The sequence below is a fragment of the Typopeltis vanoorti genome, chromosome 1 (assembly GCF_054136105.1).
Source record: "Typopeltis vanoorti isolate ZY-2024b chromosome 1, IOZ_Tvanoo_1.0, whole genome shotgun sequence".
Taxonomy (NCBI): domain Eukaryota; kingdom Metazoa; phylum Arthropoda; class Arachnida; order Uropygi; family Thelyphonidae; genus Typopeltis; species Typopeltis vanoorti.
The window spans coordinates 79,587,212-79,604,933 of NC_143549.1; the positions used below are offsets into that span (position 1 = coordinate 79,587,212).

Consider the following 17,722-nt stretch of genomic DNA (forward strand, 5'->3'; position numbering starts at 1 on the left):
TTGTAATTACAAACATGTGGATGAGATTGGCTGTGAGGGTTGCTCCACAAACGAGGAAATCAAAATTAGATTACAGTCTGAAATGTACACAGGACAATGTCCAAAGTATTCACAGAAAGATTTGTACAGAATAGATGAACAATGTGTGTGGAGGGCTATTTTGAATTAGTATGTGCATGTGAAAGCATGTTTCACATCATTGATAATATTACCATCTCTGTATTTGTTGTCATCAAATTCCTGGCATGTACCCTCAAGGGGTGTACAGGATATGATAGTACTAAATGAAAAATTTACATCATTACTAACTTCCTATCTACAATTTTCCTTCAAATCAGTCTATCTGTCAAGACTCCAACATTAACAGATCTTATATTTCTATCTTCCAAAGCACTTTTTACCATATCAATCCACCTATATCTTGGTTTTCCCTTAGGTTTTTTTCCTGCCAACCTGACAGAGAACACTTGTTTTGCTAATCTTTCCTCTCCCATTATGTTTAAGTGACCATACCGCCTGAGATTAGATATGCTAACGAATTCCAGGATGCTGACAATATCAAGATCTTTCCTAATATCCTCATTTTTAATATGATATTGCCATTGATGCCATCTGTTCATGCCTCTAATCTTTCTCAGGACTCTCATATCCACAGTTCTCTAGTCTTTGGTCAAGTGTTTTACTTCTGACCCAGTTCTCAGATTCATAAATTAAAATTGGTTTGAACACTGTCTGTATACAGCTAATTTAGTGTTTTTACTAATTTCTCTAAATTTATTCAGTTGCCTTCTTTCCATACCAGCTTTGTTGATTCGGTTGTCTATTTCCATATTTAATTTACCATCTTCACTATAAATCGTGCCTAAGTAGCTAAAATGTTTTACTTTTTTGTTCTGTAGGTTCTCCATTCACAATACAGTTGATATTTTCAATGCTTCTGCCTATTTTCATTGTCTTGTTTTTGCTGACCTTCATACCATATCTGTTACAACAGTTGTTCAATTTAATCAGGGAATCTTGTAGACTTCTAGTGGATTTATTTAGAAGCATAACATCGTCCACATAAAACAAAGAGCTGAGATTAACATCTGCAATTTTGATATCAGGTTTAATACCACTTTCCTTGATAATGTGATCCATATAATGAATAATACAGGGGATAATGTACATCCTTGTCTGACACCAGATTTAACATTAAACCATCATCCTGTATTTCCTTCAATTCTAACTGCTGACTTACAACCCAAATAAAGATTTGTATCGCTTGATATATCTTCTCATGACTTTTGTTTACCTAGTTTTACACAGTGTTTAGCTTTCTTACATTTTCTCTGTATTCTCTAAGAGCACAAGCTGACTTATTTGCCAGAAAGTTTTGATATGCTTTCTTTTTTTTTTCCTTCACTGCCTCTTTAACTTCCTGTGTCCACCATGGAGTTCTGATTTTTCTATCCTTGCAGACAGCTTCTCCACATGCCTTTCTGGCTGAATCAATCAGTGTTTTCTTCAGGGCTCGCCACTGAATCTCCAAGGTTTGGTTCCTGTTCTCAAATTCTTTCATTTTTTCTTGAAGAATGTTTGTGTATTTTAGTCTACAGTTCACATCTGGGAGTGTTTTTAAAATTAAAAATAAATTTATGGTTTTTGGAGAGCAGGAACCTTTTTTTCCACAGCAGTCTGACTTCGGGAAAATATTTTACACTGCGTCACTTAATTTGACTTGAAGCGAAGCATCCATTAAATTTTTTTTTTATTTTTTTTGGCATAGAAAAGCATATGACACAGCTTGGAAGTTTGGTATATTGAAAGACTTTCACAACTTCAGTATCAGAGGAAATCTCCCTCTTATTATATTCGAGGAAATCTCCCTCGAATCTTCAAGTGGGATCAACCCTCTCTCAACCCTGTCTTCAAGAGGAGGGAGACCAACAAAATTGTGTCAGTATTGCATTATTTGTTATCAAAGTTAATTTAATAACAGAGAACTTCCTCCATCTGTCAATAATGCATTCTCTATGAATGACTTTACAATGTTTTGTCATTCCTGCAACATTAGGTTCATATATATATATATATAGAGAGAGAGAGAGAGAGAGAGAGAGAGAGAGAGAGAGAGAGACAGTTGCACCAGTCTAACTGGGTGCTCGTAAAAGGATTCAAATTTTAACACACAAAATTGTTTACATGCATTTTTGCCACAAATGCAGTGTTCATACTGCAGCAAACATATTTTTATTTTATATACATCATTCAAGAGAAAAGTACCAATGGAATATGAACATCCTTTCATTCTAGCTTCCACCTCTTAGGATGCAGACAGATGTTCACTGCTTTGCATATATCAAACATTTTTAGATCAAAACTCGATTATGGGTTGCAAGTGTATGCTACTGCAAGAGACATTTCGATGGCTGGATCCAGTCCACCACCAGGGTATTAGAATTTTTCTGTAAAAATTAGACAAACTCAAACTTACTTAGAAGTAATTTTATTCTTGCCTAATATGATTGATATTTTTGCAATATGGAATGGTTCTCCATCAAATTTGAAACAATTTCTCTCTAAACTAAACAGGATTTATCGTAGAATTCAATTTACTTCAAAGGAGGGGTGGGGGAATCTTCAGGGATTACTACAGAATAAAGATGGGAGAATAAATCAGTGTGCCATTCTTTGTGTAGAATTCAAGCATTAGTTCTACTGGAGTTAAATGGTTCAGTATATGAGTTACTTCCAGGAACAGTCTTTTGTGATTAAAATTGGAATTTGTGTAGTAGCTTGGCTTTCTTCCACCTGGTAAAATGATCTTCATCCAAGGCATGTTGCACTAGTTCACTTTTAAATGATCCATAATGAATATAGTTTTTATTTTATTTTCCACCTAACAAAGTGTCTGTTCCCTATCTATTTAAAATACTAGATCCTACATTGACAGGGAATACTGTAGACACTGAACTGAAAATATTTAATGACAATAAAAGAAAGGTCACTGCAACAAAGAGAAATCTTATAGCAACTTCTAGCAGATGAGGAGATCCACAACTTGCCAGATTATACACTTTTACACAATGAAACCAAAATTTTGAGCCAAGGCTTTAATTTCACAATTATTTCAGCAAAAATCTCATGTGCTTAGTTCATGGCAAATTTGCTATCAAAAGACCACCCCAAAATGAAACAGATATCATTAGGCTACTATAAGCCTCTACCCTGCTAAAAAGTACACTACCTCCAAAAAAATAAAAGGATAAATTTGAAACGGTGAATAAACAATGAAGTTCTAGCCTTATGGATTGCCTATACAAGGATAACTATTTCTGCTAAACGTTGGCTATTATGTATGGTTATGAACATGGCATAACAAATTTTGCAAAACTCTAGTCGCTACCCAAAAATATTTACTCGTCCAAGATCACTCAATTTTAATCATGCTACCTGCCAAGACTTATATATAAGTCCAGTCTATCATGGATGCGAAGTGCATATTAAAATTGTAATACCTGAAATATATGATGGATACGAAGCGTATGAGGATGCGTATTTGATCCATAATGGCTGGTAAAGTGGTTAATGATACTGGGATATGTCCCATTATCATTAAAATAAAATTATTAATAGTGTTGTACCATGGTTGGAGAACTTATTATTCTGTTAAATAAAAATATTATTTTTTGTCCTGTCAGCAGCTACTCACCAGTTCAACAAATGTACTCACCATGGGGCGAGTAGATTTGTTGAGTTAGGTTATGAAATAATTGGAGCTATATGAAGTTGGTTTTCAGAAATATAAATATTGTTAAAAAAAAAAAAAAAAAAAAATCATTCCAAAGATTCCTTGGAAGGAAAGACTATTTTTAAGAGTCAAATTACTTACCTGCCATTATTTCCACAGCAGCTTTGAATGGTTTTAATGCCCATGCATATGCTTACTAATTACCTACAAAAATAAATTAAAATTTACTACTTGATTTGCCTAAGAAAGTTCATATTTGAAAATGCATTTTTTTAGCATGCCTATTTTAGCAATCACTGCATCTAGACAAAAAAAAAATTGTTATTCAAATAGCAAAAAACAGCAGAAAAAATACTTACCACTAATACTATACCAAGAAAAACCACAACAAAATTATATTATCTGTAGTACTAGATTAAATTCTCTCTTTCCACACACATTTTTTTTTCTAATGATCATCAAAAATTCACAGCACTCAATAAAACCTAACAGAATTAAAATCCCAAAGATGGTGATGGCAGCATCCAGGTGTAATTATCAACTTGGTTGACAAAGCAACAGCATAGTGTCTGCTCTCCAATAACCACCAGCTTGTGGATTCAAATCCCATTATTGCATGGATGTTTGTGAATGTCTTTAGGTGATAGATCAATTCTTATCATCCTACTTCTTAAAGTCCTGAAGCTATGTAAAAAAAGTTCCATGTTTGGTTTCTAGGGTATGGTTTCCAAATTAACTAACCTTTGATCCATCCACAGCAGTCATTTGTTTACAATTCACTTGTAAATTCCACCCTTTCATAGGTGGGATTCACATTATTATTATGACAAACACTACCAAGGGGTTCAAGGACTCATCATGGAAGGGCAGCTACATGCCACTTGCCATCTCCTCTACTTAATCCTCCTACTATCACTAACACACAATGCCATCTACTGCCTATTACCACTACTGACAGTATTTTTTGTATGTAAATTGCATGTGTTCTGATAACTGATTTGCCTGTGTGCAGGATGAAAAACCTCCAAATAAGAATGACTAACACTAACTCACCTTCAACTGAAAAAGTCATATAAAGATTCCTCTCATTACAATGAGAATTGAACTCAGGTCTTTTCCAATAAAAGGGTGCAATATCCCAATGTTCTTCCAACTGAGCTATGGAGGAGCTTAAAAATATATATAAACAAATAAATTTAAAAAAAATTCATTAGCTAAGCCAAGGTAATTTATGAAATCTGAGGAATTATATTATCTGTATAACACTATGTTCTAACCATCACAAAAACATCATTATGTAGTTCCCTATAAGTAAACTATGGCTGGAGTTGGAGAGCAGGGAGAACATTATAAAGCAGGAGATATTTCTACAAAAGAGAAATGTAAGTAGCCATTTAAAGAAAATAAATACAATGAATTACTCATGTTAGAAGTTTTATTTACATAAAATTAAACAAGGTCCAAGCAACATAACTACTGAAGAATCAACAAACATGAATAAAGTAGAAAAGTATCATCCAAACTGGTCTCAAGTCCTAACAACATTTTTTTTAAATACAGTATTTAAAAAAAAAAAAAGAATTATTTGGAAAAAGACCATAAGTCCTACAAAAATGCCATTTTCTTATGGAGCAACTACAGTAAAACCACTTTTTTACACTTTTCAGGGGACTGATGGAAAAAAGTGTAAATAGCAGGAAATGTAAAAAAAAAGGCTAAAAGATGACTTGCTGCTAGTATGTGAGTCTACATACTTGATTACAAAATTTAATAACTGAAAATAAATGAATTTAGAATTACTTACATTTATTTATTAAAAAAAATCTTTAATTGTTGATTGTTTTTGCTTTTTTTTTTTTTTTTTTTGACATAGCGCCAGATTGCTTTGCATTGAGTTCAATGCTTGACCTGTTTTCTACTATCGTGTTCAAAGTGGACATGGAGAGTCCAAGATCTTTTGCTAAATGCACATGTGTTCCGGCATGCCAATCTGCACGTCGCAGAATTGCCATCTTTTCTTCTACCAAAATACATTTTCTTTTTTTTTTCTTCATGTTACTAACAAGGATAATCCACCACCGCAACTTGAAAGCAACTTTCAGATGCCAAATTACGTAACAGAAATTCTGCAATAGCAATTCGTACTGCGATTGAAAAATCACAATATCGCTCATCACTACATTACTGCTTCAAGCGTGCAAGTCACCGTGATGGCAGAAACGAAACTTACAGCCGAAAGCAACGCCATCTGGGAACAGAAATGCGCATATTTCCGCAGAAATCACTTCGAAAATCAGTAATGCCACCCGAGAAAAAAACGCAAATCACGAGAAATAATGTCCACATCAGTTGTTAATGGCAGGAAAACAATATATCGTAACAATAGGTCTTACAACGGGACTAACAGAATATGACAGTATATGGCAGGAAAATGTAAATTGCGGGAACGTAAAAACGGGGTTTTACTGTATATAAGAAAAGTTATGAAACATTTTTGCATCATCTCAATCTGAATATATCTGGATTATATCCTCCTTATAAGAAACTGTTTTCTTCACACAGCTTACCATAGTTAATTTTTTTAACATATACAAAAACATTAGGACATCAGAGCAGTTTGGGCAATGCTACTCTATTCACATGTGACTGAAACATTCTCTATGTTGATCCTTCAGTTATTATTATTATTATGTGACACTTCCAAGGAGTCCAAAAACTCAAGGGAGGGCACCAACTTCTACAACTCTGTCTACACCACAATTACCAACCATAGCAAACTGCCACTACCATCATCTACACCAATGCCATCTACTTCCCACCATCACTGCTGGTATTTTTTTTTTGTCTGTAAATTGCATGTGTTCTCAAGGCCAATTTATCTGTATGCGAGATAAAAATCCAAGTTTCTGGGAGAAAAAAAACCTGTTACTTCTGTATGAGATCAGCTATCTCACCTTCAGCTGAAATAGCCCATATAAAGATTCATCTCGTCATTATGATAATCAAACTTTACCAATTGGAGGAAATTCAATTATAAAGGAAATTATGTTACTTTTGGAATTCAGACTGAAGATGCTGTTGAAATTTACAAAAATTTTATGCAAATACAAATTCTAATGTAAGTATTCCATTGTAAATTTCATCCAACAGTTACTTTAACATTGGAAATCCAGCTGTGACATCTATAGATTCTACAGTTGCTCTCTTGCTTGCATATTTTAAACTATGTATGCTTGGCATTCCACTATTCACAGAAGTAGTTACAAAATATATTACTGAAAAATATGCAGTTTATTCCATTTAGGACTAAAGTTCTTCTTCCTTTACAGTAATAGGCCTAGAGGCCTGTTACAGTTTCTTCCCATCTTTTTAAAGGCTGTCCTCTATTCCTTCTCCCTTGAGGTCGATATCTCTGTATCCCTCTATGGAGTCTTTCCTTCACTCATTCTTTCTGTATGTTGTCTCCGTCTCACTCTGTAAAGACTGATGTAATCTAAAACAGATATCACCTCAAGTTCCTTTAAGATATCACTATTTCTTTTGAAGTCTAGTCTATTATATCCAGCTGTTTTGTGCATTAATCTCATTTCAGAGCTTATCAGTCTTTTTCTATCTGCATGTGTTATGGTCCTGGCTTCTGAACCACATGTTAGGATAGGTCTTGCTATTGAGTTATGGATTCTTATTCTTGTTTTGTTGCTTATTAAATATGGATTGAATATCTGATTGATAGTTTTTGTTATTCTATATAATTGATTATTTTATGTTGCATATCTTTCTCTCTTTCATAAGATAAGTGGTCGCCTAGATATCTGAATATATTAATCTGTTGTATAATATCATCATTAATGCCAATTTTGCTTCTAATTGGGTCTCTGCTTTTAAATGCTATGACTTTGGTTTTGGAAGTGGAGATTTCTATATTGTATGTTATTGCTATTTCTTTCTTTTAAGGTTACACGGTGATCAGCATTCATATTTACGAATTTAGGGATACAAAACACATGTTGGATTCTGAATATATAGAGATTAGAGTAATTATTATTTGGTTCAGAATCCAACATGATCTTCCATCACAAAGGCTAGAATTGTAAATATTAATTAATGTAAACAACTTATTTTACAATTTAATATTCATACAACTACTTTAATTTTGTCTAATATCTAATTATTTAATCAAAGATATATGTATTAATAGTGATAAGACTGTATTAAATATTATTAAGCTATTTTAATTATTACTATGTTAATATTATAAGAACTTGTATTTGATAATTTAACTGCGCATTATTTGAAATGTAAATATTCTCTATTTATTCCTGTTTATAGAAGTTTAACGTTATGTAATAGCTCAATTTTATTATGTTTTGTTTTGTTGACATAGAAACGTATGTTATACAGCTTGCACGAGTTGGAACACTGCATGAGGACGAGAACGTTAAAACTTGATTAAAAAGAGTTTTAGTTAAAGAAATCGTGAGAATAATTTAGGCGGGAAAAACGGATAAAAAAGCGAGGAACGCTGGAAAAAAGGGAGATAGATTAGAGATTTATTAGAGAGAGATTGGCATTAGGTTGGAATTGGAGCATTCAGCATTCGGAAATCACAGTGCGATAATAGCGAGTTGGCAAGTCACTCAAGCAGCTAATAAAGTCTACTAGTCGAGAGGCGGTTAGCTAATAAGTTGTAGAATAACAATTATAGCTACGGAAGACAGCTGAGCGACTACTAAATAGACTAGTGATATTTGAGTTGAGATTTAATTTCAGGGCCGACCTGTCAAGGACACACAGAATCTTGAAATAAAGCACGGAGTTACTAGAATAGTAGAGGCTGTAAAATTGAAGTTTACCGTTAGCTGTGCTTAGAATTATAATGCCTAAAGAATTAATCGAATGCCAGAGGAATGAACAACTGTGCATATAAAACCTAAAGTTAAGGAATTATTGTGTATTGCCTTATTTCATGAGTGATCAGTAGTACTTTATGCAACAACGTTTGTTTTATGTGTATTGTGACGGATGATTAATTCAGTTATTGCTTAGAAGAATTTATTTAATGAGTGCCGTTTACTGTTTAAAGTTGTAAAAAGTGTAAATGTATAAGTAGATGAAGATAGAAGACTATCGGTAAGATTATTCCAACCATTAATATTCCTATACAGAGAAGTGTGAGAGTTTCATCCTAGAATTTCCTTATACTAACAGTATCTATTGAGGAAGTTAGCTAAAGTGTAAATTTAAAAGTGTTTGTTTGTGAAGAGGTATTACTGTAATTTTTGTTGTATTTGGAACTTAAGGAACTGTGAGAAGACTGTATTATAGAGATAACAGATTTACCATTGTATGAGTTGAATGAATGAATTTACCTGAGGAGTTAAAATGTATGTGATATCTTAATTACTGATTTGAACTTAAGTGTAAAATTTGTGATTCTAAAATTAAATATTTGTTTTTGTTAATCAAAAGTTGTGTTCTGCCTGAATCTCTTTTACTGCACTATTCATAAAATATTCGAACCAAAGCGGGTAAATTGAGTAAGTTAAATATACTCGGCCAGTATATATAATAACAACATATAAAGGAAGGGTAGTTGGGAGTTGGTTTATCTTCAATTCTTGAACTAATTCAGATATAAAGAGGTGCAGTTTTTAAATATAAATTTTCTTTATATTTGAATTAGAAATCAACTTACAACTTATCAGTTAGTTAAGAACATCATAATAGTAATCATGTCAGATCCAAAATATAGATTAAGAAGTAGGATCCAACACACACATGTTGAAATGATTATTTTACTTATTATTAATAACATAACACTTGACATTTCGACCCCTGTACTGAGGTTATCATCAGAAAGATACATGTGTATAGGAAACCAAGATACATGCTCTTGCACTGTATAAAGGTAAATTAAATCTATGCTGTTAATTGATCTTTTTCTTAGCCTTGACCTCTAGTGATAAAAAAAATAAAAATAAATAAATAAAACATAATAAAATATATATATATATATATATATATATATATAAAAAATTAATAAATAAAAAAGTACAATAAACTCTGCTAAAGTCCTCCTGTACTAAGATTCTTCTGGATTTGTACAGTTCAGATTGTTATACTACGATTTTCTTCTGGGCTTCTACAGTTCAATTTGATATTGAATGTTAAGGAAGAGAGGAAAGAAAAAAAAAAAAATTCACCAAGTCTTTGGTGAATTTTTCTTTGAGATTTTTCTTTAGCTTGTTCTGGTTGCTATAAAGGTTGCAAATGGGTCCTCCACATTCTTGGAATGGTTAGACCATCATTTTTGTTCAGATTTGGATTATGTTTGAGCATTTCACATGCTTCCTTAAATTTCCTCTGGAACCAGGTTTTGGTACGGTGTAGGGACTTGGTACCTTTCCAATCAATTCTATGGTATGTTTGGAGTGCATGGTCAGAAAGGCCGGTTTTTCCAAAATGGAGGTATTTAATGTGTCGTTTGTGTTCGTCCTTCCTAATTGGGATGGTTCGCCCTGTTTCCCCTATGTATGATAAAATTAGTTTAATCCTTTATCCAAGTGTGAGCAAACAAAGTTTGCACCTGAAAGTATCTTCAGGACTGGGTTAAGGTGGTACAACACCAGGGCAACTCGTTGCAAAGGTGGAGCAAGCTACCAACACTCCTATCTCAGTATCTCCTATAATGCAAAACACATCTCCTTGTGGATATGTCTAATGTTATGCATTAAGGGAAAGGCCACTACCCAGACTAGTTTCGACCTTTATTAAGGTCTCTTCAGTGGGAGCCAGGCCCAAGTAGAGATACCAGGCAGAAGCATTAGGTATGGCAATAGCATTCTTGAAATCTTTTTTGTTTTCAGTATTATCTCTGTGGAGGATCTTGTGAATAGTTTTTTTTACTGTATCCATTTTTTTATAAATGTATGGTTGATGATCTCGTATTCCGGGTTTAGAGCTTGTTCATTTGAACAAATAGTTTGACTCTGTGTTTAAGAGTGCTTATGACCCCTAGTTTGTGTGTTGGGTGGTGATAAGAATTTTTGGGTATGTATTATCCTGTGTGTGTGTAGATTTGTGGTTGACTAAGGAGAGATAGCCTGAGGGAAGACGTGTGACAAGTGTAACAGAAGAGTTTTTTTTTCTATTTCAATGGTGATTTGGATACGTTTGTGTTGTTTGTTCAGGTGGCTAAGGAATCTATTTAGTGCTTCGCAGCCATGGGGCTAAATGGTGAAAAAATCGTCGACGTACTGAGCCAAATTTTGGGCTTTAGGCACACTGACTCTAGAGCTCATTGCTCAAAGTCTTCCATATAAAAGTTAGCTACTGGGGGGAGGGGGGAGTGGTGAGCCCATGGCTGTACCTTCTTTTTGAAGGTAAAAATTGTTTTGCCACACGAAATATCCAGAGCAGAGTATGTAGGCAGAGGGCCGTGATGTTGTGTGGAAAAATGTTCTGTAGGAGCAAGATAATATCAATGATCGGGACATTGGTGTCTGACTAATAAATCTTGGTTGTTGAGCGTAATGTTTTTAATTTTGTTTATGAAATGTTGTGTTTTTTTTTTTTTTATGTAAGAAGGGGAATGACCTATCAATTCCTTGAGTGCCACACTCGCTAATTTTTTGGCTAAGTGGTAATTTGGTAAAAAAAAGGTAAGACGAAAGAACTAACTGTCTTGGTTGGAACTAATATTCTGAGTGGTAAGAAGCATTCTATGAGGGAGGATGTGAAGTTGTTGGATGAAGCAAAAATGAAGAAAGAGAAGGTAAAATTGTAAGTCTCCTGCAACGCTATGATAAATGCAAACTCAAGAGAAGGGCAATGACAGCAAAAGAATCAATACACAGTTTTTGTGAAGAAGAAATGATGTAGAAGTTGTGGACCAATGGCCTGTGTTTGTTGGAAAGAAGATTTGTATAAAGCAGATGGACTGCATCTAAATGGTTTTGGTGTTAGGTGTCTAGAGAGAGCTTTGATCACCGGGCATACTGAAACGCAAATTCAGGATAACTTAAGCAACTAGGGTGGATGTGTGTGTGAAGGCACCCATGAAGTAAGTAGTGTGAAAATGACCAACAAGTGCAGAATATAGTCTTTCAAGATTTCTGATTCAAAATATTGAATAAGATAATCAAATTCATTAAGTGAAGATGGTTGGGATGGCCTAAAGGGATGCAGTTTCTATATACTAATGCCAGAAGTATCAGGAACAAGAGGGAAGAGTTTTTGACAATGATTAGTGCAACCTCACCAAGAGTCCGGCATTAGTGAGACTTGGCTAATAGCAGATGATGTCGCTATTGGGATAGAATGTGAATGGTTTAATATTTTAATGGAAAATAGGATGGAGAGAAGGTACTGCTGTTGATAGCAGATGAATTGCAGACAAAAAAAAAAAAGGTAGGAGTCAGTCATGAATATGAAAGTTCTTCTGACTCAATCTAGTGTGAGATTGAGGCCAATAGTATACTACTAATATGTTCACTGGGCATCTACAGATGCCGTATGGTCACTCCGATGCTCGGTGATGTTCCATACCAGGCCTCGCCATGTAGTCCTGTTGTTTGCTTTTCTGGCAGCCTCAACTCTCTGACGATCAGTCACTCCACACACGCCATCCATCCATCCATCTCATTGATGGTCTATCCCTGCCTCTTTTTCCAGGAACTTTACCTTCTATTACTGTTCTGAGAAGTCCTCCTTCCATCCTTTCTGTGTGTCCAAAATATTTTAACTTTCTTCTGTCAATATCCTTAAGGAGCCTTAAAGTTCTACTGATCTTTTCTAACACCCATTCATTTGTACGCCTTTCAGTATATGATATCCTCAGCCTTCTGTAACACCACATCTCAAAAGCAGATATCCGTTTCTTATCGGACTTCTTTAGGTTCCAAGTCTCGCATCCATCGTCGCTGTAGGATAAACAACTGCATCCAAAATCCTCAACTTTGTTCCCATGAAGGTAGATCCATCCTTCCAGATTTTAGACAGGTCTCTGACTGGTGTTTTAGCCATTCCTAACCTTTTTCTGACATCTTCTGAACAGCAATTCTTCACATTAATAATGGATCCCAGGTACTCAGACTTGCTGACTTCCTCAATTCTTTCTCCATTAAGGTACACTTGTTTCTCAAGAGCTTCTCTGTTTGTTTTTCCTTTGAGAACCATGATCTTTGTCTTGCTAGAATTGAGTTGAAGTCCTCTGTTATTACTGATCTTGTTAACTTTGTCAAGAATTAGTCCTAGTTCTTCCATGTCATTACAAAGGAGTACTATATCATCAGCATACCTCAGATTGCTGATCAATCTACCACCTATCCTAATTCCTCTCCTGAGCTCATCCAATGCTTCACACATGATGTCCTCTGCATATATACTAAACAAGCGAGGAGACTGAGGCCAATAGGACAAAATATAAAATCAGTTGCTATTAACCAGGGGGCTCAAGAGATCATCTGGCAGATATGCATTTAGCAAATTAGTATGAATGCAGGATGAGTGATTATTATTATTATTATTATGGGGGGGGGTCTTCAACTATGGAGATAGAGATTGGATGGAAGAGAGAGATCACATCATCATCAGTTGCATCAGTCTTGGGACTGGTAGCTCAGCAGCAATTTCCTCCATTCCGCTCTGTCATTGGCTTTCTTCTTAACCTCCTGGTGACTCCTCAAACCCGTGCTGTCTTTGACTTCGTCAAGAAAGCTTTTAGCTTTTCCTTGGTCTGCCTCTTCTTCTTTTCCCCTCTATTTTGCCTTCAGTTATTCTTTTCACAAGTCCATCATGTCGAAGTATATGTCCAAACCACCTAACCCTTCTAATTTTGATCGATTTTATTAGAGTTCTTGTTTCATTTATCTCTCTCAGGACTTGTTGGTTTGATTTTTTTTCTGTCCATTTTATTTTGTTCATACGACGCCAGCACCACATTTCAAAAGCCTCCAATCTTCTTACATCTTCTCTGCCTAGAATCAAGGTTTCACATCCATACAGTGCAATGCTCCATATCAAGGTCTTTACTAATTTTTTTTTTCAATTGTCTGTTGAGGTTTCCTATTAAAATGCTTTTCATCTTAGAGAATTGGGCTTTTGCGTTGTTTATTCTTGATCTTATGTCTTCTCTTGTTCTGCCATCTTCTGTTATTAGGCTTCCTAAATATTTAAAGCTTTTCACTTGTTTTATTTGTTCCCCGCTGATGTCTGTATGCTCTGTATTGATAGGGATTTTGCCTGTAACAATGATTTTAGTCTTACCTGTGTTGATTTTCATTTTATATTTTTCAAGGTTATTATTTAGTAATTCTAGCATTGTTTTAACATTCTTCTGTTTTCTGCTACAAGGGTTATGTCATCAGCAAATCTTATACACATGACTTGCTCACCATTTATCTTTATGCCACTATTTATTTTATCTTTAGTTTCCTGAATGGCCTTTTCAATATATAAATTAAATAAAAGTGGTGAAATTATACATCCTTGTCTTACTCCACTCCTGATATTCATTATTTTCTCCTTATCATTGATTTTAATCTGTCCATTTTGATTTTTGTAAATTTGATAAATTATTTTCCTGTCCCTCAATCTTTACCGATATTAGTTAGACGATTTAGGAGTATTTGCTGGTTTACTTTGTCAAACGCTTTCTCTAAATCAAGGAAGCAAAGCAAATGTAAGTATTTTGACTAAGGTCTAATCTTCTCTCTATTATTGTTCTTAAACAGAGTATTGCCTCTCTTGTTCCTTTATTCTTTCTGAATCCAAACTGGTCTTCATCCAATAGATAATCTATTTTTGAATAAATTCTATTTTGAATAATTTTTAGCAGAATTTTGCTAACATGTGGGATTAAAGCTATTGTTCTAAATTGGCTGCATTTGTTTGCATTCTTCTTTTTTGGTAATGGTATTATGGTTGATTTCATAAACTCCTTTGGTATTTCTCCACTATCATAGATTTGGGCTATTAATTGATAGAAAAGTTACTAATAGAATCCTCAGATTCTATTAGTAATTTTCCATTTTCATCTTTGATGGCATTGTTTTTGCTGTTCTTATTAAATTTGAAAGTCAGTTTGTTAATTTCTTTATAGGCTTTCTCTATGTTTTCTTTTTTAAATAATTCATCTATGTTATTACACTATTCTTCCAGGTATTCTTTTTTGGCTTGTCTACATTTTCTTGTAATTTGATTTTTAAGATATTTGTATTTGGCCGCATCTTCTTCTTTAACAGCATTTTTATATTTTCTTCTGTCATCAATAAGGCCAAGTATTTCATCTGTTATCCAATGTTTTCTTTTTTCTTTTTCTGCATTTTTCAATAATTGATTTGATGAATTTGTAATTAACTCTTTAATCATATTCCATTGGTTTTTAATATTATTCTGACTATTTATGTTTTCTGGAATGTTATGATCAGTTGCCTCTTGGTATCCTTTCTTTACTTCTTTACTCTTTAATTTTTCAAGGTTATATCTTATTGGTTTATATCTTTGGATTTGTTTCCTATGTTTCAGTTCTGTTTTCATTAAGACAAGGTTATGGTCACTACTAATGTTGGCACCTGGATAGCTTTTGCAATTTTTTATTTGGTTTCTGTATCTTTTCTTGACCAATATATAATCTATTTGATATCTATTTGAATCCCAGGTGCTTTCCAGTGTATCTTCTTTTGGAGCTTGAAATAGTGTATTTGTTATAACTAACTGTTTTTGTGTACAAAATCAGATCACATGGCAGGAAGGAAATAGAACTTATATATCTACTGAGATAATTACTTGAGGCAGCATGTGATGGAGGAGACTCAAGGTGCAAAATTATTGGACCTGGTCATGGGATCAGAAGAGCTATCCGTAATCTAGGTGACCACATTGCCTCCAATTGATTAAAGTGACCATGCAGTCTTGACTTGGGAGATTGTACAACATGAGAAATATTCTGCCCAGAAAGGGTATATGTGGAATTACAAGCAAGTAATTATGACAAGCTTAGAAAGAAGCTCAAAGATGAGCCATGGCATAAAACCCTGCAAGCAAAGGATGTTAGTAGTGCATGGGAAACAGTAAGGGCATCTAGAGGAAGCTATATTAAATTGTATACCTGAGGTATGGAGGGTTAATCAGGTAGGAGTTAATATCATTAAGCAGAGCATTAGAAAAAGAAAATGTTGTGGTATATAAGGAACAAAGGTGACCAGCAAACTTATGAACAGTATAAGGGTCATGCAAGAAAAGTGATCAGTGGTGAGGAAGGCAAATTCAGATTACAAGAAGAAACTAGCTGAGCAGGCCAAAGGAAATCACAAAGAGTTCTTTCAACAGGTGGCAAGTAAAAGGAAGAATTACGGCAATCCCTCGATAAATGCACTTAATGCATTCTTTAAAACATGTGTATGAATCGAAAACGCACTAATTGAATATAATAATCTATGGGAAAAAGTATAATTCGTTCCTCTTGTTCTTTTTACCCTTAATTTTATAAAACAATTAGGGTATATCTGAGGGCCTAATTAAAGGAAAACTCTGAAGCTGAAAGACAATAAACATATTCGGAATATACATTTTTTATTCTGCTTCTTAACAAAGAATTCAGCTAATGTAGTTTGGTTACATTCAAGAAACATTACGAAAAAAAGAAACATTGTTTCTTTTTTTCATACAACTGATGGTATGGCCCTATTGCCTCTTCTACTACTTCTGCAAATTTTACTGCTTCTCTCTATTCATCATGGTCAGCCTCTAATCATTGCTACTTAAAAACTTCGATTGAACAAAAAATATTTTCAAATTGTTTCTGTGAAATCTCTTTGGGCTTGTCAGTGATTAAATTTTCTTTTTATTCTTCAGGATCTTCCTACTGTGCATCTAAATTTCGTTCTTAGATGCTTAGGTGCAGATCGGGACAATGACTAGTCTCACAGCAGAAGAGGTCCATTTACTAATAAAATCGCTAAAATCAGGCAAGGCTGCTGGCAATGATGAAATTCGGCCCGAAATGCTAAAAGCCTTAAATCGAGACGGTGTTCTCTGGCTGACTCGAGTGTATCAGGCTGCTTGGATATCTGAGCGAGCACCAAAGCAATGGCAGACAGGCATAATAATACCAGTCTTTAAGAAGGGAGACCAGAGGGATTGCAGTAACTATTGTGGCATCTCTCTGCTCAGCCTGCCTGGGAAAGTGCATGCTAAGTGCTTGGAAAGACGGTGCAGGAGCATAGTTGAGCCAAAGTTCCAGGAAGAACAATGTGGCTTTCATCCTGGTAGAAGCACAACTGACCAAATCTTAACTTTAAGGCAAGTCTTTGAGAAATCTTGGGAATATGCCAAGAATGTCTACACATGTTTTGTGGACTTGGAGAAGGCATATGACCGGGTTCCCCAGGATAAGCTTTGGCAAGTAGTACAGGAGTACGGAGTGGATGGCCAACTATTAGCTGCCATCAAGTCCCTGTATGAATGCCCAGAGTTTTGTGTCAGGGTAAACAGCACAAAGTCTGAACCTTTCACAGTCTCCGTTGGTCTCCGCCAAGGGTGTGTTCTGTCACCTCTCCTTTTCATAATATTTATGGACTGGATTGATAGGCACAGCCGAGGCAGTAAGTGTGTTAGAATTGGAAGACATAGCATTGGACGTCTGCTTTTTGCAGATGACCTAGTTCTGCTTAGCTCTTCCACAGATAACCTCCGTAGAGCTAGATACTCGAATTGTCTTAGCAAGCTCAATATTGTGGGAGCATGGCTGTTCGGTAGTATTGAAGCAGGATTTAAGTCAGAAGGCAAAGCTGGCTGTCTTTAATACAGTCTATGTTCCCCATCCTCACCTATGGTCATGAGAGTTGGGTAATGATCGAAAGAATTCGGACACGAATCCAAGCGGCTGAAATGAGGTTGTGGGGTTGTGGGGCTGACAAGACTCGACAGGGTCAGAAGCTCTGCAATTCGGGAAACCCTCAATACTCAACTGCTGCTTCTCCGTGTTGA

The 17,722-nt window shown here is 34.9% G+C and overlaps 1 protein-coding gene across 2 annotated transcripts in view; it reads right to left on the reverse strand.

Moving 5' to 3' along the window:
* LOC150110125 (uncharacterized) overlaps nt 1-17,722 on the reverse strand; it is a 156,927-nt gene that overhangs the window by 124,882 nt on the left and 14,323 nt on the right. For both annotated transcript variants that reach the window (XM_090391576.1, XM_090391584.1), the window contains exon 2: nt 3,875-3,937. In XM_090391576.1, coding sequence (XP_090247702.1) covers nt 3,875-3,881 — 7 coding nt within the window. In that variant the 5' untranslated portion in view covers nt 3,882-3,937. The remainder of the gene's footprint in view (nt 1-3,874; nt 3,938-17,722) is intronic.